The sequence below is a fragment of the Pongo pygmaeus genome, chromosome 9, assembly GCF_028885625.2.
Source record: "Pongo pygmaeus isolate AG05252 chromosome 9, NHGRI_mPonPyg2-v2.0_pri, whole genome shotgun sequence".
Lineage (NCBI taxonomy): Eukaryota > Metazoa > Chordata > Mammalia > Primates > Hominidae > Pongo > Pongo pygmaeus.
Window position 1 is genome coordinate 66995158 of NC_072382.2, and position 23674 is coordinate 67018831.

General features: G+C 40.6%; 1 protein-coding gene across 4 annotated transcripts in view; it reads left to right on the forward strand.

Annotated features, from left to right (window-relative positions):
- DENND5A (DENN domain containing 5A) overlaps nucleotides 1-23674 on the forward strand; it is a 128436-nt gene that overhangs the window by 45629 nt on the left and 59133 nt on the right. For all 4 annotated transcript variants that reach the window (XM_054438379.2, XM_054438377.2, XM_054438380.2 and 1 more), the window contains exons 2-4: nucleotides 9734-9805; nucleotides 10576-10685; nucleotides 13038-13695. In XM_054438379.2, coding sequence (XP_054294354.1) covers nucleotides 9734-9805; nucleotides 10576-10685; nucleotides 13038-13695 — 840 coding nt within the window. The remainder of the gene's footprint in view (nucleotides 1-9733; nucleotides 9806-10575; nucleotides 10686-13037; nucleotides 13696-23674) is intronic.

Consider the following 23674-nt stretch of genomic DNA (forward strand, 5'->3'; position numbering starts at 1 on the left):
GCTAATTTTTGCATTTTTAGTAGAGATGGGGTTTCACCATGTTGGCCAGGCTGGTCTCAAACTCTTGACCTCAGGTGATCACCTGCCTCAGCCTCCCAAAGTGCTGGGATTACAGGCATGAGCCATCACGCCCAGCCAGGACATTTTATATAAATGGAATGATACAGTATGTGATCTTAAGCCACTTTGCATGTTTTCAAGATTCATCTGTGTTGTAGCATGTAACAGTACACCATTTTTTTTATGGCTGAATAATGTTCCATTGTATTATTATACATTTCATTTATCTGTTCATCAGCTGATGCCTGCTGATTCTTTTGTATTTATTTTTTTGAGATGGGATCTTGCTCTGTTGCCCAGACTATAGTGCAGTAGTGTGATCATAGCTCACTGCAGCCTCGAACTCCTGGGCTTAAGTGATCCTCCCACCACAGCCTCCTGAGTAGCTGGTACTACAGATGCATACCACCATGCTTAGCTTATTATTATTATTTTTATTATTATTTTGAGATAGGCTCTTGTTCTGTCACCCAGGCTGGAGTGCAGTAGCACCATCACAGCTCACTGCAGCCCAATCTCCCAGGCTCAAGCAATCCCTCCACCTCAGCTTCCAGACTAGTAATTATTAAATTTTTTGTAGAGACAGGATCTCGTTACATTGTCCAGGTTGGTTCCGAACTCCTGGCCCCAAGCCATCCTCCTGATTAGCTGGGATTACAGGCACGAGCCACAGTCCTCTGCCCTGCTGGTTCTTAAATAGGCTTTCGGTTAGTCCTCCTGTTTTTGGCTCCATCTTTATCTCCACTTTGAAAGGTGCCTAATGCTACAAGTTCCTGAGCTTTTTGGAGGTTATTTTGTATCTCAGCCTTTCTCAAGCCTACTGTTAGTAACCACTCATCCATCAGCTTTTCAGCTTCTAAAATGTTATTACTGTTGCCTTCACTCTGATTTTGTGGGTTTATGCCACTCTCCATCCCCCACTGTTTTAGCAAGGTTTTGGAAAGAGGGAGGTAGCTGAGGAAGAGCTAATGCATACCTTCAGCCCTCAGTCTTTCACTGAAAGTTTAAAAGGTGGGATTCCCATGCTGTATCAGGCTCTAGGCCCAATAGTCATGGAATGACCAAGCTGGAAAAACCTTTAGAGATGAGCAGCTAGTCATGTACTTCATCTTTCAGGTGAAGAAAATGAGACTCACAAGACTCAGTAAATTGTTTAATGTCATACAATTAGTAAATAGCCAAGTTAGGTCCTTAATCCTGTCTCCTGCCTTCTTGACTAGTTGCTCAGACTTAATTTAGGCTGATTACTTTAAAATTTGGTATTGAGGAGAGCATGGGGACCCTTGTTGAGATTTGGCCTCTGCCACTTTTTAGTTATAGAAATGGGTTTGCTTAAGCCCAATTTTCTGGAGGGGCTAGCTTTTAGAGAAAGGTGCGTGTGTACCTACCTGTGTAGCCTCTGGGAGTTCACTGTATTTGGAAGAGTGTGCGTATACATCTAACTAATTTATTAATTATATAAAAGAACGGCCAGGCGTGGTGGCTCACGCTTGTAATCCCAGCACTTTGGGAGGCTGAGGCGGGTGGATCTTCTGAGGTCAGGGATTCGAGATCAGCCTGGCCAACACGGCAAAACCCTATCTCTACTAAAAACACAAAAACAATTAGCTGGGCATGGTGGTGCGTGCCTGTAATCCCAGCTACTAGGGAGGCTGAGGCAGGAGAATTGCCTGAACCTGGGAGGTGGAGGTTGCAGTGAGCTGAGATCGTGCCACTGTACTACAGCCCGGGCGACAGAGTGAGACTCCATCTCAAAAAAAAAAAAAAGAAAAGAACACAGGATTGGGTTTTTTAGACTGGTCTAAAAGACCATGAATTGGACAGCTGGTTGCATCACCCACTAAACAGGAAATATGTGAGTTCCAGATGTTACCTGACAGATGTGTGCTCTGCAGGGCATTCGGCTGGGCTAAAGGGAAGGCAATGTGAACAAAAGTGTTTTCAGTTTGTCCTAGATGCAGTTTGGAACAGTCCTGACTGGATAGGCTCTCAAACCTAGTCTCCCTAAAACTGGTCACATAAGAAGTTCAGCCATTTTAGAAATACTAGGTACATGAGTTGGATCACGTGTGGTGCCTGGAAGATGTTAAGCAGGTGGCAAAACATAAATAAAAATAATGGCTGTGTATACAAACCTAAAACTATCTGACAAAGTATTGAGAAAGAGAGTGAACAAATCTGCCTTGAGAAAACAGGAGTAACAGGGTTTCCCTTAAATTTACATTGAAAAGCCTGGTAAGCAGCTTTCCTGGGTTAGTGCCTTGGAAGAGGACTTAGAAGTGGGCTGTGGGGCCAGTGCAGTGACTCATGCCTTAATCCCAGCACTTTGGGAGGCCAAGGTGAACGACCGACCACTTGAGGTCAGGAGTTCGAGACCAGTCTGGCTAATGTGGCAAAACCCAGTCCGTACTAAAAATAGAAAGATTAGCTGAGCGTGATGGCAGGCGCCTGTAATCCCAGCTACTTGGGAGGCCGAGGCAGGAGAATCAGTTGAACCTGGGAGGCAGAGGTTGCAGTGAACCAAGATTGTGCCACTGCACTCCAGCCTGGGTGACAGAGCGAGACTCCGTCTCAAAAAAACAAAACAAAAAGGCCTGTGGGTGGGGGTTGGGGGGCAGTGGACAGTTCATTGCTTGTATTCTGGGTACTTATTTGCGAATGTCTGACTCCTGAGCACCACAGTCAGCTGGTGATGTGGGCCAAGGTACAGCCTATCTCTTCAAGAATAGTACCTTCTTTACGGTGTAGGAGTTGTAAAATTACTTTAATTTCATGTGAAGAAGAGATAAGGAAGAGTGATAGCTTCCAAAACTCTGCAGTCCTTATTGTGTATGTGTGCCTGTATTTAAGGTGTCTCTATTTAAAAAGTGCTGATAGTAATGAAAGTCATCTATTAATAAAAGTAATCATAAGGTTAACTCTCATTTAATTAGAAATGTGTAATCTCTTCCCTTCCTACATTGTGCCCCACCATCAGACAGGTGATACCCTCTGATTTATATAGGGGTTCAGAAATTGTGTGGAAGATAGGGAGAATTGAAATGCTGGAGCAGCCAGAGAGTTGAAGACAAAACAACCTAGCTCTCAACATGCACAAAAAGTAGAAGTGTGAGTTGGTAGCAGTACCATGCTGTTGGGCAGTCTATTTCACAAGTGTTTATAACAGGAAAGATACAGTGCCATCTTTTAGTGTGGGAAATAAACTGATTATAGCATGGATGACACTCAGTTGATGACCATGGTCACCAATAGTATCATTTTAGGATATCCCAGAATGCCAGTATGCAAAGGATAGCATAGTAACTTAGACATATGCATTCGCAGAGGAAAGAATTTCATCACTCTTGCTGCAGATAATCTACAGATAATGTGAAATAGACCTTATAGGATTGCTGTTGATATGGTAAGTTGAGGCAGTCCATGTGATACTGAAACAGGAGAGGTTCCCTTGTCCCCTCCCTGGCTCGCTTCTTCTTTTTTTTTTTTTTTTCCTGGAGATGGAGTCTCGCTCAGCCACCCAGGCTGGAGTGCAGTGGTGCAATCTCGGCTCACTGCAACCATCGTCTCCAGGGTTCAAGCGATTGTGCCATCTCAGCCTCCTGGGTAGCTGGGATTACAGGCACCCGCCACCATGCCTGGCTAATTTTTGTGTTTTGGTAGAGACAGGGTTTCACCATGTTGGCCCAGCTGGTCTTGAACTCCTGACCTCAGTTGATGCACCCACCTCAGCCTCCCAAAGTGCTGGGATTACAGGTGTGAGCCACCGTACCCTGCCCACAGTATAGTTTTGAATGCTTTAAATGTATTGCATGCAGCCTCTGTTTTAAAAACCCTGAGAGGTTGTTAGAACCATTAAAAAAAAGTTTTTTTTTTTTTTAAGTTAAACTTTAAATTTGAGGTAATTATAGATTTATTTGCAATTGTAAGAAATAATACAGAGAGATTCCCTGTGCACTCTACCCAGCTTCCCTTATTGGTGACATCTTGCAGGACTATATAGATATTATCAGAAACTCACGCCTGTAATCCCAGCACTTTGGGAGGCTGAGGCGGGTGGATTGCCTGCGGTCAGGAGTTCGAGACCAGCCTGGCGAACGTGGTGAAACCCCGTCTCTATTAAAAATACAAAAAAAATTAGCTGGATATGGTGGCGGGCACCTGTAATCCCAGCTACTCGGGAGGCCGAGGAAGGAGAATCGCTTGAACCTGGGAGGTGGATGTTGAAGTGAGTCAAGATTGTACCATTGCACTCCAGCCTGGGCAACAAGAGTGAAACTCTGTCTCAAAAAAAAAAAAAAAAAAAAAAAATCAGAACCAGGAACTTGACATTGATATAGTCAAGGTATCAAAGAGTTCCATCACCATAGGAATTCTTGGGGTTGCCCTTTTATAGCCACACCCATCTACCTTCCTCTCCCCACAACCACCCAACTCTCCCCCTTCCCCACCATTCTTTGTTTCTCTAATTTTATAGTTTCAAGAATATTATATAAATGGAATCATATAATACGTAAATAACGTGCTGTGATTGGCTTTTCTCATTCCTGTACAGGTCTAATGGTGATGAATTCTCTCTGTTTTGCCTGAAAATGTTTTTAGTTTGCCTTCATTTTTGAAGGATATTTTTTCTGTTCATAAAATTCTGGTTTTGGCAGATTTTTATTTATTTGTTTTTTTTTTTTCAGTACTTGTGTTGTTCCATGTTTTCTAGCCTTCATTGTTTCTGATGAGAAGGCAGTGGTAATTTCAATTTCTTCCCCTTGAATATAATGTGTGTCCTTTCTTCTAGTTCTTTTCAAGGTTCTCTCTTATCATTGGTTTCCAGAAGTTTGTCTGTGATGTACTTGTGTATTATTTTATTGGCATTTATACTGCTTGGAGTCCATTGAGCTTTTTGAATCTGTAAATTTTTGTCTATTACCAAATTTGGGAAAATTTTGATTATTGCTTCTTCAAATATTGTTTTCTGCCTCATTCTCTCTATTTTCCTTCTGGAACTCCAATTATATTATGTTAGACTTGTTGCCCCACACATCTCTGAGGTCCTCTCTCCTGCTGCCCTTTTCTTTTTTAATGTATACATTTTATTTTGTAGAGATGGGGTCTTGCTGTGTTACCTAGGCTGGTCTTGAACTCCTGACCTCAAGCAGTCCTCTCAACCTTGGCCTCCCAAAGTGCTGAGGTTACAAGTGTGAGCTACCACGCCCAGCCAGCTCTTTCTTTCTCTAATCCTTTTTTCTCTCTGTATTTCTGATTGGATAATTTTTGTTGTTCTCTTTTCAAGGTCAGTAACTCTTCTGTCATTTCCAATCTGCTTTTAAGCCAGCCCACTGCATTGTAATGTCTGTTTCTCTGTCGAGATCTTTTTTTTTTTTTGAGACGGAGTCTTGCTCTGTTGCCCAGGCTGGAGTGCAGTGGCACGATCTCGGCTCACTGCAATCTCCACCTCAACCTCAAGAGATTCTTCTGCCTCAGCCTCCCCAGTAACTGGGACTACAGGTGCACGCCACCACGCCTGCCTGATTTTTATATTTTTAGTAGAGACGGGGTTTCACCATATTGGCCAGGCTTGTCTCAAACTCCTGACCTCGTGATTCTCCTGCCTTGGCCTCCCAAAGTGCTGGGATTACAGGAGTGAGCCACCACGTCTGGCCTGAGATCTATTTTTTCATTCATTATGATCACAGCTGCTTTAAAATTCCTGTTTGCTAATTCCGGTATTTGAGTAAACTCAGGGTTGGTTTCTGTTGATTGACTCTTCTCTTGAGAATGGGTCATATTTCCCTGTTTCTTTATATGCTGAGCAATTCTGGATTGTAAAGAACTAAATTCTGTTACCTCCCTCCAGAGAGCATTCTTTTTTTATTTTATTATTATTATTGTTATTATTTTTAAGTTAACTGTTTCCCTGTAGTGAGTGGCAACTTAAATTTCAGTTCAGTTCTTTTACCCTTAACTTGGCTGCTTGGGCTCTGCTCCATGCATGCGTGGTTCAGGGATCAGCTAGGTTTGTAGGCAGAGTTTGTACACAGATTTTTGGGTCTTCCCTTCTGTGGTTCTCTCTGGAATTTCCCTCTTTCACTTCCCAGCTGCTGTGGTTTGCCTTAAAATTTGCCCTCTGGTTTCTTAAGCTAGTAGGATTATGAGTTTTTGAGTTTTACCCACCTCTTATGACAGACAGGTACTTGCCTGACTGGAAGCCATAAAAAAGGGAAACTCACCCAGTATCATTACCTTCTTTGAAGTGCTGACCTTTTTCCCTACTTGAGAATCTTCTTGCTTTTTAATTCTCCAGACAAGCTCATACTTGTCTGCAGGAAAGTTGGTCTGAAGGGAGCTACTCTGCCATGACTGGAAGCAGAACCTGTATGAACTAGATATAAAATAGTCTGTTGATAAAATCAGTTTTTTCCCATTGTAGTTTCACAGATCTTTATATTATCCTCCCTATCACCTTCAAGAGGCCAGATATAAAAATGTCTTTAAACTAGGTGTGGTGGAGCATGCCTGTAAGGGAGGCTGAAGTCAGAGGATTGCGTGAGCCCAGGAATTTGAGAGCAATCTGGGCAACCTAGCTAGACCCTGACTCTACAAAAAAATTTAAACAATTAGCTGGGCGTGGTGGTCCCAGATACTCTTGAGGCTGAGGTGGGAGGATAGCCTGAGCTCAGGAGGTTGAAGCTGCAGTGAGCCGTGATTGCGCCGCTGCTCCCCAGCCTGGGCAACAGAGTGAGACCTTATCTCAAAACAGCAACAACAAATGTCGGTTTATTTCTGGCTTGGTCAAAGCAGAACAGATAAAAAACCTATTAAAAGTTCTTGTAAGGCATGTATGCTTTAAAAAAAAATCTGTTATGATTGATTTGAACTGTACTTCCTTGGAAGCAGATTCACAAAGATAGACTCACACGTAGTTGACTAATTTTGAAATTGTTCTTGGAAATGGGCTTTAGATCTTATATCCAGATCTGCTGATGTTTGTATAATCTATATGTGTTGGACAAATAATTAGTTATTGTTTCTAGGACAATAGGACAGTTGTGGTGGTGATATCATATTCCTAATATTGTTTGAATTTCAAAGGGTCTAAATAATTGAGAATTTAAGGTACCTGTGATACACAGGTTTCAGGAGGTGGGCCTATGTAGGTGTTTTTGAGGATTAAGTTTTCCTACTGTTTCTTCTTTTTTTTTTTTTTGAGATGGAGTCTTGCTGTGTCACCCAAGCTAGAGTGTAGTGGTGTGATCTCAGCTCACTGCAACCTCCATCCCCCGGGTTCAAGTGATTCTCCTGCCTCAGCCTCCTGATTAGTTGGGATTACAGGTGTCCGCCACTACGCCCGGCTAATTTTTGTATTTTTTAGTAGAGATGGGGTTTCACCATGTTGGCCAGGCTGGTTTGTAACTCCTGACCTCAAGTGATCCGCCCACCTTAGCCTCCCAAAGTGCTGGGATTACAGGTATGAGCCACTGTGCCCAGCCCCTTACTGTTTATTCTTAAAACTCAGCCCTAAGTAAATGATGAGTGAATCACTTCAGTAAAAAAAATCTTAGGTTTGTGAATCCCCTTCTCTTACCTTTTCTGGCACTCTTTGTAGAGCGGCTGAAATGAATATGATTTGTTTTCAGGGCCCTCATACTTCTTTATACATCTCCTTTCCCCTTATGGAGAAAATACTTTGCTCTTGCTACTGGTCCAGTCGAATTCACAGAAGGACGTTTGTCTAACTTTGGCACCCCGTATAGTCCTTTATTCAGAACCAGACTCTTTAACAAGACTTCTTCCCTTAGCTAATTTAAAGAAGGGGCAAATGTGGAGAGGTGGTTGTGGGGACAGAGGCTCTAACAATCACTTCTCCAGTGATTCATAGCCTTTCTCTGCCTTTTGACCACACTTCAGATCAGCTGGTCCTGCTCACCTTTGGCTCCATTCTTCATCTCACTTTTTAAAAGTTCTCCCCTTAATCACTCAGCTTTCCTGTCTTCTCACACATGCATGTCATGTCTTAGGGAGCTCATTACAGCCATTTTAGATGAGATCAGGCGCATTTAGGGTGGTTATGGCCATAGACGCCTAGAGCCATTTTAGGAAGGCGTCTTTCCTTTACAGAGGACAGTGATAGTTGTCCTGATTCCTCTCTCTGTTGTGATATTTCGTGGTTTTTACTGAGGGGATTTTCTGGCTAGTTAGGAAGAAATGAGCAAACTGATAACTGAAAGTGAAGAAGCTTAGGAGGAAGAAACAGTTATCTTCTTTCAGACATAAATGCAGTTTAAAAATACATCCCAAGAATTTCAGACTGTAGACGAGATCATTATGTCAGCTGCTTGCTGCTTAATTACTTTGTACAGTAAGTGCAGGCTTACCGTGGGTGGGCTCTGCAGGTGTTACAGAAAGCTCTGAGACTAGCTCTACATAAGCTGTAGGACTTTGTTGCTGCAGCTATTACCAGCTGCCTGCTGATTTTTGCCAATCTTCTTTAGTGAAGATTACCAAATGTATTTTGAGGGATGAAATTTGCTCAAAAAGAAAGTTTCAGAAGAATTTGTTTGGAAGAAGGATCAGGAAATAAGAGGAATGAAATTGTGGCACTTGCTTTTAATAACAAAGAAGGTTGGGTCCTATCAGAATTTGAAAATTGTGAAAAAGTGAGCTGCTGCTTCTGATGGTGGACAAAACCTCAGAGAAAATAGAGGAGAGATTGTAGTTATAAAAGCAATAACTTTCTGACTGGAATTATTATTAGTTTCAGAAACAGGTGCCTTAGAGTTATTATAAACTTTTCTCTTTTAGAAACTTTTGAGGTGCCTTTGGGATTGATTTAGGGTAAAGGACTTTCTGACTTAGATGCATCTCATCCTGTGATGGTGAAGAATGCATTTTCCTTAATAATCACAAGTCCCTTTAGGTTCCAGACCAACTTAGAAAAACTATATTTGTAACAGAATTTATTCTATCAACTAGCACACGCAAACAGGACCCTGTGCAAGTGTACTCTGAATGGTTAGGCCATGTAGGTGAAAGATCTGGAGCCTCCCAGATAATAGCTTTCCAGTGAAATGGTTATTTGTATGTGTATGTTCTTTTTCCTGTATATTTGACATTGAGATCATTGAGGGTATGTGCTTTGTCTGGTTCATCTCTATTCCTCACAATATCTAAGTCCCTTGATTACTCAGTAAACAGGTATAGAATTCACTTGAATTGTCCTTGATTATGTTTCCCCGACATCTAAAATTTATTTGTTTGAACTGTTTATATGCATTTAATTTGTCCCACACTCCCTAATTCCTTAGGAAAAGCAATATTTGAGATAATATACTTTTAGATAAAAGCACTGGTGACTTTACGGTAATTTGGTATCAGTTGAGCTCTTCATTCTACTATACCATATTATAATGTTTTTCAAATTGAATTGTGATCATTAGTAGGCCTGCAGTCAGCATTTTTTGTTTTAATGATATAGAGTAGGAAATATGAGAGGACATTATATATATAGTAAAGGTAAGTATTATTTTGTGAAATTTTTGCTTTAGGTAAATTTACGTATACACATACATGTATGTGTTTATTGCTTCATAATGTAAAATGTAATTTGTACTGGAATAATGGTCAAAAAAGTTTGAATAACACTGCTTTATTGTAATACTCTGTTATTTCATTTATCATATAGCATTATGCCAGTACATACAGGCTTCTAAAGCCAGGGATGGTGCCAGCCCTTTCATTTCAAGTACGACTGAAGGTAAAAACAAAACAAAATTGAGAACACCCAAAGCTTTCTAATGGTTCTTACATATATCTCTCCAGTGGTATTTCGTAACCTTTGACCTTCTAACTTTCTTGTGCTTTTTTGACTACTAGATTTTTCAGATTTGTATCCCTCTAGGTGGTGGGTTCTTTGGTTCTTTCTCTCTTCACTTTAATGTTCTTATTTCAATATACTTTAGTGTTTTTAGGAGGGGGAATGGGAAAACAAAGGACAATTCCGGAAATTTCAAGTAATTCTGAATTGACAGAATATCTCATTAGATTTACCCTGAAATCTGCTTTGTTACATCTTTTCATTTCTTTGTATTTTTCCCAGAGATCTTTGAATTGCGTAGTTTATTCTGAATTTTAAGGAAAATATGGTTCTGTGATGTTTTTAGTTGACTTTAAGCAAATTAAACGTGGCTTTCAGGGGAAAAAAAAAGATAGATACAATCCTTATCATTCCTTGTGCTTTCTCACTCTCTCCCAAGAAAATTAACCATTGGGTTTGTAGTAATAATTTCATTTTGAAGGAGAACTTGACAGCTAGTGATGTCTAACATTAACCATGCTATACTTTTTCAGCTTCTTTACTGACCTAATAACTTTAATGCCTTTCCTATTCTTATTCTTAGATGGTTGGCATACTAACCTCCTTGCCTTCATTTCTGTACCTTGCTGGACTACCAAGCTCAGACATTTATAACCCTGTGACTTAAAGGGATTTTGTAGAGATGATTTGCTTCATTCTTTTTCTTACAGGAGAAAATTTTGAGCAGACACCATTGAGACGCACATTCAAATCTAAGGTCCTTGCACGATATCCTGAGAACGTAGAATGGAATCCCTTTGACCAAGATGCAGTAGGAATGGTTGGTATTTGTTAGCCACAAGTATGAGATAATTTACAGAGTAATTTATAATAGGATTGTGAGTTCAGGCTGTGGTAGCAGTGGTCCCACCAAATACCAGTAACTTTTGAAGAAAGGATTATAATGCATATTATTTATTATTCTGCATTTTGGTCAAAATACCAGATATTCAGAATATATTAAATATGCTAAAAGTTATAATGTGTTTCTGTTGTGTCAGAGAAATACATAGTATTGTGTCAGTGAACTTATTTTGTGGTCCTGATCTGTTGATTATTTATTGCATTGAGATTATATGATGAGTTAATTTTAAACTTCACTAGTTTAAAATTGTTTTCTCTCATTCTGCACTGTATATATCTCAGTAATATGACAGAAGTGGGTATTTTTGTTTCATCATAATTTTATTTTCATTTTTTTGTTTCATCATAATTTTAGATAGGACAGCATTTAAAAATCTCCTGTGGAAGAATATACCACTATGAGTAAGCTAACCTTTATTGAATATTCACCTTGTGCTAGGCACTCTAATAAGCATTTTACATGAATTAACTTATTTAATCCTCACAATACTCCTTACATGGGTAGTATTAAATAAACAGATACACACGTACATATTTTACAGATGAAGAAATTAAGATCCAAAGAGGTTAGGTAATGTATTCAAGCTCGCATGGCCAATAAGTAGTTGAGTTGGAGTTTGAGCACTGTAGTCTGGTTCCAGACCTCTGCTCTTAACCTTATCTTTGTACTGCCTCTATTACATTTGCTTTTGAGACAGGGTCTCACTCTGTCGCCCAGGCTGTTGGAGAGCAGTGGTGTGATCTTGCCTCACTGCAGACTCATCCTCCTGAGCTCAAGTGATCCTCCCACCTCAGCCACCCGAGTAGCTGGGAATACTGGTGCACGACACTATGCCTGGCTACTTTTTTGTATATTTTTTTATAGAAACAGGGTTTTGCTGTATTGTCCAGGCTGTTCTCAAATTCCTGGGCTCAAACAGTCAGCCCACCTTGACCTCCCAAAGTGCTGCGACTATAGGCGTGAGCCACTGCACCTGGCCTTCTATTACATTTTTAATAGCATTCTGTAGTTTTTAGAGGATGGTCTTGTTTGATGCACACAAAAACCCTGTGAAGTAGGGAGAAGAAACTATATTATTATTTCACAGATGAAGAAACTGTCTTTGAGAGCCTCAAGTTTTTTGACTCCTAGTCTAGCGTTTATTTCATTTTAACATGCTATATTCTAGAAATACCTAGCCTTTGGGAAGTCAAGTTTAAGGCTAATAGATATAATATAATATAGGTCCTTGTGTTTGTTAACCCAGGATATCATATTTTATTTGTATAGCCAGGTTCATGTAAAACTGGAAAATGGGAACTGATTGATTCAGGTCAGTTTGATTAACTATCCAAGTTTCTTTATATAACCCATCTGAATTACAGTGAAAATAGTACATCTTTATCCTGATTATGTCATCTCCTTGGTTTATATGAAATGAGCATACTTTTTGATGTAAAAAGAAGTTTTACTAATGACAGAATTTTGTGAGGTGATAGTCCAATACTATTTACAAGTTTGTTTTATTTTTAGGTATATAGTTGCATCTATCTGGTTTTTAGATATATTTCTAGCATCATCTCCTAATATACATATCTTACTCTCTGTCATGCTGTCATGCTTAACCACCTACCATTTCCTAAATTCTCCAAGTTTTCTTTTATCTCCATGTCTTTGTGCATTTTCTTCTTGTCCCCAAAATACCCTTCTATCCCTTGTGTACTTGATGAACTCTAACATTACCTTTTTTTGGTGACAGAGTCTTGCTCTGTCGCTCAGGCTGGAGTGCAGTGCATGATCTTGGCTCACTGCAACCTCTGTCTCCTGGGTCAAGTGATTCTTATGCCTCGGCCTCCCCAGTGGCTGGGATTATAGGCGTGTACCAGCACACCTGGTTAATTTTTGTATTTTTAGTAGAGACAGGGTTTCGCCATGCCCAGGCTGGTCTTGAACTGCTGGCCTCAAGTGATCCACCTGCCTTGGCCTCCCAAAGTGCTGGGATTACAGATGTGAGCCACTGCACCTGGCCCATTTTTGTAGCTTTTTCTGATATTCCCAGGCTGAGTTATCTGTTCTGTGTTCCTATAGTACTTTGCATACACTTTTGTATATCCCTGATGACTGCATTATGATTTTATTTACTTGCATGTCTTGCATTAGAAAGAGAGAGCTTTAAGCCAGATACACGCTCAGCTTAGTAGGTGCTCTATAAATAAATAAATAGCGATGGTGTTCTGAAAGAGGATTGCCAGTGAGTGTTCTCACTGCCTGTTGCCTTGTCTTTTGCAGCTATGTATGCCCAAAGGGCTGGCATTCAAGACCCAGGCTGATCCCAGGGAGCCCCAGTTCCATGCCTTTATTATCACAAGGGAGGATGGCTCTCGGACATTTGGGTTTGCCCTCACTTTTTATGAAGAGGTGACTAGCAAGCAGATCTGCAGTGCAATGCAGACCCTCTACCACATGCACAATGCTGAGTATGATGTCCTACATGCTCCCCCTGCTGATGGCAGAGACCAGAGCAGCATGGAGGATGGTGAAGACACTCCTGTGACCAAACTGCAGCGCTTCAACTCCTATGACATTAGCCGGGACACTCTCTATGTCTCTAAGTGCATCTGCCTCATCACACCCATGTCTTTCATGAAGGCATGTCGGAGCGTGCTGGAGCAACTCCACCAGGCAGTCACTTCACCTCAGCCCCCTCCACTGCCTCTTGAGAGCTACATATACAACGTACTGTACGAGGTGCCACTCCCACCTCCTGGCCGGTCGTTGAAGTTTTCTGGAGTCTATGGGCCAATAATCTGCCAGAGACCAAGTACCAATGAGCTTCCCCTATTTGACTTTCCTGTCAAAGAGGTTTTTGAACTGCTCGGGGTGGAGAATGTGTTTCAGCTTTTTACTTGTGCCCTTCTGGAGTTTCAAATCCTGCTCTACTCACAGCGTAAGTCAGTGCTTACTAGAGCCTTCTGCCTGCCTCAGGCTTCCTTGCTTTCCATGTTCAGATACAGTGGGGCTGACTGTAAAGGTTAAGAGCTATTACAGTTTGAGCAAAACCCAGATCTTTTGCAGGTAGGTGGTGGATGGCAAATTGATAGATATGAGAGGGCCAGTATTTCTGATTAACTATCTTCATGGCCTTTTGCTGGGCATTCCAGTCTTGGAGGGGAACACTGCTTCCTATGTCCCTTCTGATTGAAGTGAAAAGAGGGGTGGGTAGGAGGTGATGGTCACAGGAAGCTGACTTTCCATCAATTCTGTTCTGTCATTCTACAGAGTTATTTCTGCCTCTTTCTCAGCCTAGTAAAATTGAGGATTCACAAAGGATAATCCTTTATATATTGAGAAAATGTGGGTGTGTTGCTTCTTTTTGTTGTTTGCTTAACTGAATTGTTTTTATAAATGGGAGGTTGAGTGTAAGCAGCATATTTGGACAAAATAGTAAAGTAGATTAGAAAGAAACAGATGCTTACTTAATGAGCCAGGCTAGTAACATGAAATTCGTTCATTCAGTACATATTTACTGAGAGTGCACTAGGTGCCAGGCGTTGTTGTTTCAAGGGTAGTGGTGTACAAGACAGAAAAATTGTTGCTATAGTGGAACTTAAATTTTAGTGGGAGAAGAGAGGTGCTTAAATAAATACATAAAATATGTAGTTTGTAAGGTATTTAATAAGGGTTATAAAGAAAAATAAAACAGGGAAAAGGATAGTATTTGGGGAAGAGAAGTTCCAGTTTATAATAGAGTGGTTAGGTAGGCATCCCTGAGTGATCTGTTAATATCTGTAGGAAAAGTATTCCAGGCAAAGGGCACAGGAAGTATAAACAGTCTAAGACAAGAATGTGCTTCATGTATTCAAGAACCAGAAGCTGGGTGGATGGAATGGAGTGAATGAGCAGGAGTGTAGTAGGAGATGGTGTTAGAGACTTAACTGGAGGCCAAATTGTATAGAATCTTGTAGGCCATTGCAAGGACTTTGGCTTTTATTCTTAGATGGCTCTTAGATAGCCATGAGAGTTTTCAATTTTTTTTACTTTTTATTTTAAAATAATTTCTAGCTTATGGAAGAGTTGCAAGGAGTGTTCAAAAGACTCTTGTATACCCTATCCCAAATTCACTAATTGTTAACATTTTGCCACATTTGCTTTATTACGATCTCTCTCTGTGTGTGAACATAACTGAACCATTGAGAGTTATTGTGACTCCTAAATACTCATGTGTTTATTTCCTAAGAATAAAAACATTCTCTTCAATAACTATCATTGATCAAATTTGGAAAACCTAACAATGAGACAATACTATATTAAAGTTTCTCTAGTACCCGATAATGTCTGTTATGATAATTTAAAAAAATTCCTTATTCAGGATCTAGTGCCATATCATGCATTGCTTTTAGTTGTGAGTTTCTCAGCCTTTGTCTTTCATGACACAGACATTTTTGAAGAGTACAAGCAAGTTATTTTATAGACTGTCCCTTAATTTGGTTTTGTCTGGTGTTTTCATGATTAGATTCAGATTATAAATTTTTTGCCTAAAATACCATAGAAGTGATATTGTGCTTCTCTCAGTGCATTATATTAGGAGGCACATACTGTCAGTTTTCATGATTACAGGAGGCAGGCATATGATGTCATTTTGTCTCATTTTTGGTTATACTAATCTGCTCACTTGGTTAAGATGATGTCTGTGGTTTCTTAACTGGAAAGTTATAATTTTTCCCTTGGTAATTAACATGTAAGTCGTGGGGAGATACTTTGAAACTAATTATTCTGTTCTTCTTTAAAGTTTTGCCTAACCATTTTTTTTTTAGTTTTTATTTTTTGTATTATATTTGCAGTTTATGGATGCCTAATAGTTTAGCATCTATTGATGATTCCATTCTGAATCAGTTATTTCAAGGATAGTAGCAAAAAGGTGATTTTCTTTTTCTTTTCTTTTTCCTTTTGAGACAGGATCTCACTCTGCTGCCCGGGCTGGAGTTAAGTGGTGCCATCATGGCTCACTGCAGCCTTGTCCTCCCATGCTCAAGTGATCCTCCCACCTCAGCTTCCCGTGTAGCTGGAACTACAGGCACGCACCACCATGCCTGGCTAATTTTTTATTTTTTGTAGACATGGGGTCTCGCTACATTGCCCAGGCTGGTCTCAAACTCCTGGGCTGAACCTTCTGCCTGGTTTCCCAAAGTGCTGGCTGGGATTACAGGCGCCACCGTGCCCAGCCTTAGAAATTTTTTTTTTTTTTTTTTAAAGAAATAGAGTCTTATTCTATCGCCCAGGCCAGAATGTAGTGGCACAATAATGGCTCACTGCAGTCTTGATATCCTGGACTCAAGTGATCTTCCCGTCTCAGCCGCCCGAGTAGCTGGGACTGCAGGTGCCCACCACCATGCCTGGCTAATTAAAAAAATTTTTTTTTTTTTGTAGAACCAGGGTCTTGCTTTATTGCCCAGGCTGGCAAAATAGTGGTTTTTAAACTTTATCTGTATTTATTAATTGGCATTATACCATAATGAAGAATGTTTCTTTCTCCTTTGTTTGTTTATTATTGTATGGATTCATAGATTTTTATTTTAGTCAGGTTATAATTCACTATAATTATTTATTTTGATGCTCAAATTTCCCTGATTTGGTCCACGGGCAAAGGAATGGACCTCCACAATGGCAGGGCTTTTGCTTTTTGCTCATTGATGGATTCCAAGCACTAAAACTGTAGCTGGTATATAAGGGTGCTCAATAAATGTTGTTAAATGAATGAATAACTTAGGCTTTTAACAGGCTCACTCTGGCCATTATATTAAGGGTATAGGGGAGAATGGAATAAAGCAAAGAGTTCCGTTAAGAGGTAATTTGTAATAATCCAGGTGAGCGGTGATGTCAGTTAGAACTAAGGAGGTAACAGTGAAGTGGTGTGAAATGGTTGGGTTCTGGATATAGTTTGAAGGTGAAGTAATGGAAACTATGTTGAACTGAAGAGCGCATACCTCATATAAAGTGGATAGCCACTAATTAGCTCCAGTTAATTCCTTGTGGGTATACTGGCCTGATGTTACTAAATATTCCAATAATTCATGAGGACCCAGATTTTTTACATGAAATCTCTGGTTTTTAAATATTGGCAATAATGTTCTTTTTAAACACTGCAGGCCAAACAAAAAGCATCTGCTGGCTGAATGTAGTTCCTGAGGCTTCACTTTGCAACTTCTAGTTTAAGATACGAAGTTACAGCCTTCTGTCTCTGGGTGAAATATAGACTTGGACAAATCATATTGCTTTCCTAGCTGTTTCTTGGCTGGAGCTTCATAAAAATACTTTGAAATGGAGACTTAGTTGAATAGGGAAGAACTTCTCTGGTTTAGAACAGAACAGAGAGGAGGAAACCAAACTATATAGAGTGTTAGAAGATACAGTAGGCTTTTAGGCAGTGGGGGTGTTTAGAGGCAAGGAAAGGAGGATTGAAACAAATGTGATGAACACAATGGAAAAATAACATTCTTCCATCTGAGTTTTTTTTGTATTTCCTAGAATATGGTTATTGTATCCATAGTAAGAATTTTAAGAGGTTTGAATGTAATTGAGATGGTTAGTATGTAGAACTGAATTTAACTTAGGACCTAAAGTCATGCTCAGCATGGACAAGAGAAAGCTTTTTTCAGAAATTCCTGGATATTGCTGAGGCTGGCTGAGGCCACAGTGGAGTGGATTACTTTTCATTGGATGTAAATTATGCTTTTTGTTGTTAATAGAGTGCTTTAAACTATTTAGGTTGGTTTTCTTGAAGTAGTTTTTATTAATGATCCAAAGACATCTTCCTTGTATGGATAAAAATCACTCTGGCCAAAAACAAGCTATCACCACTGCAGTTGATTTTGCCTGCTGCATGTCCTGCCCTCTGAATAGAAAAGAGGTGTTACTTAGGGAAAAGGAATGCAGGCTGAATTGTTAGATTCTGAAAGTGTAACCCTTTGGAATGCTGAATTGGCAGTTTTAAGCAGTGTTTTCTTTTTGGTATAGGTCATTTTATTTACTTCTAGATAATATTTATTCTTTAGTCCATATAGAATTAGTGTTTTTTTAATAGCATAATTTTTAATTGGTTGTTTAAAAATTATTATTACTTTTTTTGAGACAGGGTCTTATTCTGTCACCTACGCTAGAGTGCAGTGGCACAATCATGACTCACTGCAGCCTTGACCTCCCCAGACTCAGATGATCCTCCCACCTCAGCCTCCTGGGTAGCTGGGACTACAGGCGTGTACTGCTGTGTCTGGCTAGTTTTTGTATTTTTTGTAGAGATGAGGTTTTGCCATGTTGCCTAGGCTGATCTTGAACTCTGGGCTTAAGCAATCCACCTTCCTTGGCCTCCCAAAGTGCTGGGATTACAGGCATGAGCCACTGTATCCGGCCTTATTTAAAAATTATATGCAGAACAGAAGCTTTATCTGAAGTGGCCTGATAGAGTAGTTGATTGGAAACCAAAAAAGTCAGTTAAGTCACAGAATCCTAAAAATGATATGTAGAATTAATTTTATAGTTAAACTATTTATTATTTATTATTATTTTTGAGACGGAGTTTGCTCTTGTCGCCTAGGCTGGAATGCAGTGGCACGATCTTGGCTCATTGCAACCTCCATCTCCTGGGATCAAGTGATTCTTCTCCCTCAGCCTCCCAAGTAGCTAGGACAACAAGCCTAGCTAATTTTTGTATTTTTAGTAGAGATGAGGTTTCACCATGTTGGCCAGGCTGGTCTCGAACTCCTGATCTCAGGTGATCCACCAGCCTCAGCCTCCCAAAGTGCTGGGATTACAGCGTGAGCCACCACACCCGGCCTAAATAATTTAACTTAAAACATATAACTGTATAGTCACTAATCTTTGATGAAGGGTACAGGCATTTTTCGTGATTATGAATTCACAAATCAGATATCTGCACTTCTTGCATAAACCACACCCATAATACATTGACTAGATTTCCTAGTTACTTTACTTTTCTTTCTTTTTTTTTTTTTTTTTTTTGAGGTGCTGTCTTGCTCTGTTGCCAGGCTGGAGTGCAGTGGCGCAATCTTGGCTCACTGCAACCTCCGCCTCCCGAGTTCAAGCAATTCTCCTGCCTCAGCCTCCTGAGTAGCTGGGACTACAGGCGTGCACCACCACGCCCACCTAATTTTTGTATTTTTGGTAGAGATGGGGTTTCACCGTGTTGGCCAGGATGGTCTCGATTTCTTGACCTCATGATCCGCCCGCCTCGGCCTTCCAAAGTGCTGGGATTACAGGTGTGAGCCACCGTGCCCAGCCCTGGTTACTTTTTTTTTTTTTAAAGTGGAGTGATAACTTAAAGAACCTTGCAAAAGAACATGAGCAGAGACTACTTCTGGATTTTTGTAGTGTTCCCTAGTTTTTTATTCTTAATTGCTTCATGGTATGCCTAATTCAATTACAGTGTTTTTTTAGTGACTTTGTATTACTGAGTCTTCTAAAAACATTTAATTTTGTTTCCAGAGAAACAGGCATTCTTTCTTTTTGCCCTCAGATTTTACCATTTATTTACACAATATTTGGTTATGTGATATAATCCAGTAGTAAGTTCAACTAGCACAGGTTTGGGAACAAATGAGTGGGAGCAATGTATGCTTTACTCAGAGTGGGGAAAATCAATCGGTAAAGTGAGTTGGCTAAGTAGAGGTTGGTAAGAAATCTCGAATAATATTTTACTATCTAAAGTAGTCTTTTACTGTAAAAATAATGATTGCTTAAGGTATATAATTAAAACAATTCCAAAGGGAATCAAATATTTTCCTCTCTTTTTTTCATATAGTAGCTGGATATCAAATTTGTTGTGTATCTTTAATGAAAATAATAGTTTTTAAAAACAAATAATATGTGCACAAATAATGCAGAGAAAGTTGAAAGTTCTCCCCAACTCCCTTTTTTTAAGATGGGGTCTCGCTCTGTCGCTCAGGCTGGAGTGCAGTGGCGCGATCTCAGCCCCCTATAGCCTCCACCTCCCGGGTTCAAGCAGTTCTTGTGCCTCAGCCTCCCGAATAGCTGGGACTACAGGTGCGTGCCACCACACCTGGCTAATTTTTGTATTTTTAGCAGAGATGGGATTTGCCATGTTGGCCAGCCTGGTTTCAAACTCCTGACCTCAAGTGAACTGGCCACCTTGGCCTCCCAAAGTGTTGGGATTACAGGCATGAGCCACTGCACTCAGCCCCTTTTTCTTTGATCTAGTATCCCATCCCTGAGAAGTAATCTCTTAATTTTTAAAAATTCCCTCTTTTCCAGTATTTTTAATGATACACTATATATATATATATATATATATATTCTGAGATGGAGTTTCACTTTGTTCCCAGGTTGGAGTGCAGTGGCACGATCTTGGCTCACTGCAACCTCTGCCTCCCGGGTTCAAACGATTCTTCTGCCTCAGCCTCCCTAGTAGCTGGGATTACAGGCATGTGCCACTACACCCAGCTAATTTTTGTATTTTTAGTAGAGACGGGGTTTCACTATGTTCGCCAGGTTGGTCTTGAACTCCTGACTTCAAGCGATCCGCCTACTTTGGCCTGCCAAGGTGCTGGGATTACAGGCATGAGCCACCACGCCTGGCCTAATGTACTATTTTTTATGTTAGGTGTTGAATATACATGTATTAATTTTAATATTCTTTAAATTATACATATACACTATGAAATCTGTATGGTATATTAAAATAAAACTTGAGGCCAGGTGCGGTGGCTCACGCCTGTGATCCCAGCACTTTGGGAGGCCTAGGAGGACAGATCACTTGAGATCAGAAGCTTAAGACCAGCCTGACCAACATGATAAAACCCCATCTCTACTAAAAATACAAAAATTAGCTGGGCGTGGTGGTACACACTTGTAATCCCAGCTACTCAAGAGGCTGAAGCACGAGAATCACTTGAACCCAGGAGGCAGAGGTTGCAGTGAGCAGAGATCACACCACTGCACTCCAGCCTGGGCGACAGAGCAAGACCCTGTCTCCAATAAAATAATAAATAAATAAATAAAATAAAACTTGAAAAAAGGCATTTCAAGAGTGTAAAATGAAGGGTAGAAATTTACAGCATTAGAAGAGTGTACAGCGAAGTGTGCGACTTCTACCTCTGCACCCTGGTTCTCCTTCAGGGAGGTTACCACTGTTTTCTGCTTACTTGTAGATATAGCCGTGTATATACTATATACATACATTTTAAAAAGAACACAAATGGGAGCATACTAATCATTGTTTTGCAACCTCCCAGGATAGTTTATAATTGTTCGTAAATACGTAGGAGCTGCCCTGTAGTTTGTTCAGAGGGGGCTTATTTATAGAGTGATTCCAAGTCTGATGTCTTTATCTGCACATACAAGTCATAAAAATGGGCCGGGCACGGTGGCTCACACCTGTAATCCCAGCGGTTTGGGAGGCCAAGGTGGGTGGATCATTTGAGGTCAGGAGTTCGAGACCACCCTTGCCAACATGATGAACCTCCTTCTCTACTAAAAATACAAAAATTAGCCAGGCGTGGTGGCTCGTGCCTATAATCGCAGCTACTGGGGAGGCTGAGGCAAGAGAATCGCTTGAACCTGGGAAGCATAGGTTGCAGTGAGCCGAGATTGCGCCACTGCACCCTAACCTGGGTGACAGAGCGAGACTTTGTCTCAAAAAACAAAAAAAGTGCTGGGATTACAGGTTTGAGCCATTACACCCGGTTTAAAAGACATCCCTTTTTTTGTTTTTTGAGACAATCTCACTTAAAAGATATTCTTAATGCCCAGTAGATTCTAAGGGTTTTAGGAGCTGTGTGTTTCAGGAACCGGGGAAAAGACCAAATATATATATATTTATCACACTAGTAAAGTTATCTATAGGTTATGCTCTTCTTTGATTAGCTAGGAGCAAGGTGATAGGCAACTTTCAAAGCTTTATTATTAGTGAGCAAATGTAGGATGTTTTGGTAAACTTCTGCCTTAATACTTTTCAGCTTCTGTTCCCTTTGTACTGAGACTTCCTCATTTCCTAGAAAGTTTTTTGTTACTTACAACTACTTTATGAACCAAGCTGTGATTTAAATGGTGGAGTGGGTTTTTAGTGCATAACATCATTTTAATTCCTATGACAGCTCATTTGAAACCAGCCATTCCAGGAGGATTTTACTCATATGATTTAAAAATGTATATTTCTGCTTTGTCCTTAAATGCCTGAAACCATCATGTCATTTGTGAATAGTAATTTGTAAAATTTAAGTTTTAGGCCAGGCACGGTGGCTCACGCCTGTAATCCCAGCACTTTGGGAGGCTGAGGCAGGCAAATCACCTGAGGTCGGGAATTCGTGACCAGCCTGACATGGAGAAACCCTGTCTCTACTAAAAAATACAAAATTAGCTGGGGTGGTGGCGCATGCCTGTAATCCCAGCTACTCAGGAGGCTGAGGGAGGAGAATCACTTAAACCCGGGAGGCGGAGGTTGCGGAGCCGAGATCGCGCCATTGCACTCCAGCCTGGGCAACAACAGCGAAATTCTTTCAAAAAAAAAAAAAAGTTTTAACTCGTCAATTTTATTGGCTGTACCAATATATTTATTAGTCATTTAAAAAAAAAAAAAAAAGGCTGGCTGGGCGCGGTGGCTCACACCTGTAATCTCAGCACTTTGGGAGGCCGAGGCGGGTGGATCACAAGGTCAGGAGTTCGAGACCAACCTGACCAAGATGGTGAAACCCCGTCTCTACCAAAAATACAAAATTAGCCAGGCGTCGTCATGGGCACCTGTAATCCCAGCTACTCGGGAGGCTGAGGCAGGAGAATCACTTGAAACTGGGAGGCGGAGGTTGCAGTGAGCTGAGATGGCGCCACTGCACTCTGGCCTGGGCAACAGAGCAAGACCCTGTCTCAAAAAAAAAAAAAAAAAAAGGCCTAGAAATTACATTCTGAAGAGAAGCCAAATATTGATCATGAGCCTTCCCTTTAGGCTATGATCTCTGACCTGTAACAAGAGTTTTGAGTCACTAAAGTCAATCCTCTGGGTGTTTCAAGTTCTAGGGAAGCCTTTTTTTTTTTTTTTTTTTTTTTTTTTAAAGAAGGAGTCTAGCTCTGTCACTTAGGCTGGCATGTGCAGCTGTGCAGTCTCGGCTCACTGCAACCTCTGCCTCCCAGGTTCAAGCAATTCTCACGTCTCAGCCTCCCGAGTAGCTGGGATTACAGGTGCATGCCACCACGCCCAGCTAATTTTTGTATTTTTAGTAGAGACGGGGTTTCACCATGTTGGTTGACCAGTCTGGTCTCTAACTCCTGACCTCAGGTGGTTCACCTGCCTCGGCCTCCCAAAGTGCTGGGATTACAGGCGTGAGCCACCATGCCCAGCCTTCTAGGGAAGCTTTTTATTGAAACGTTGAAATAACGTTTTTATGCTGTTCTCATTCAGGAAAGGTTGCCAGGTGTAGGGCAGACTTGGCTAGTGTGGAAAACCAGCTTCTGCATGCTTGGTGGTTCTTTGTGCTTGACTTCGCAGGCAAAGCTTACATAAGCTCCTTATAGGATGTTCTGCAGATGTACCTTAGTGAGAACTGAGCCTGTTTTTACTTCCATACTGAATGGAGACCCAGGACCACTGTTTGTTCAGTTCTCCTACCCCCTTTCTTAAGAGGATCTACTTAACATTCTGTGGTAGTATTTGGAGCAAGATGTCATTAATTATTTTTGTTGTATTTCCATATTAGATTTTATTATGAGCAAGGACCTGTGTGTGTAGGTTTATTTCAATTTGTGGTCCACAAGGGTCTCTTGGTTGTCTCTCGGACACCCTCAAGGGAATCACATTGAGCATACCCTTGCTGAAGTTTATTGTGATCGTTTCTAAATAAGAAATTGTATTGAAAGTTTTAACTTACTGTTTGGAAAGCAAGTGCCTTGTTTTTGACTGATTT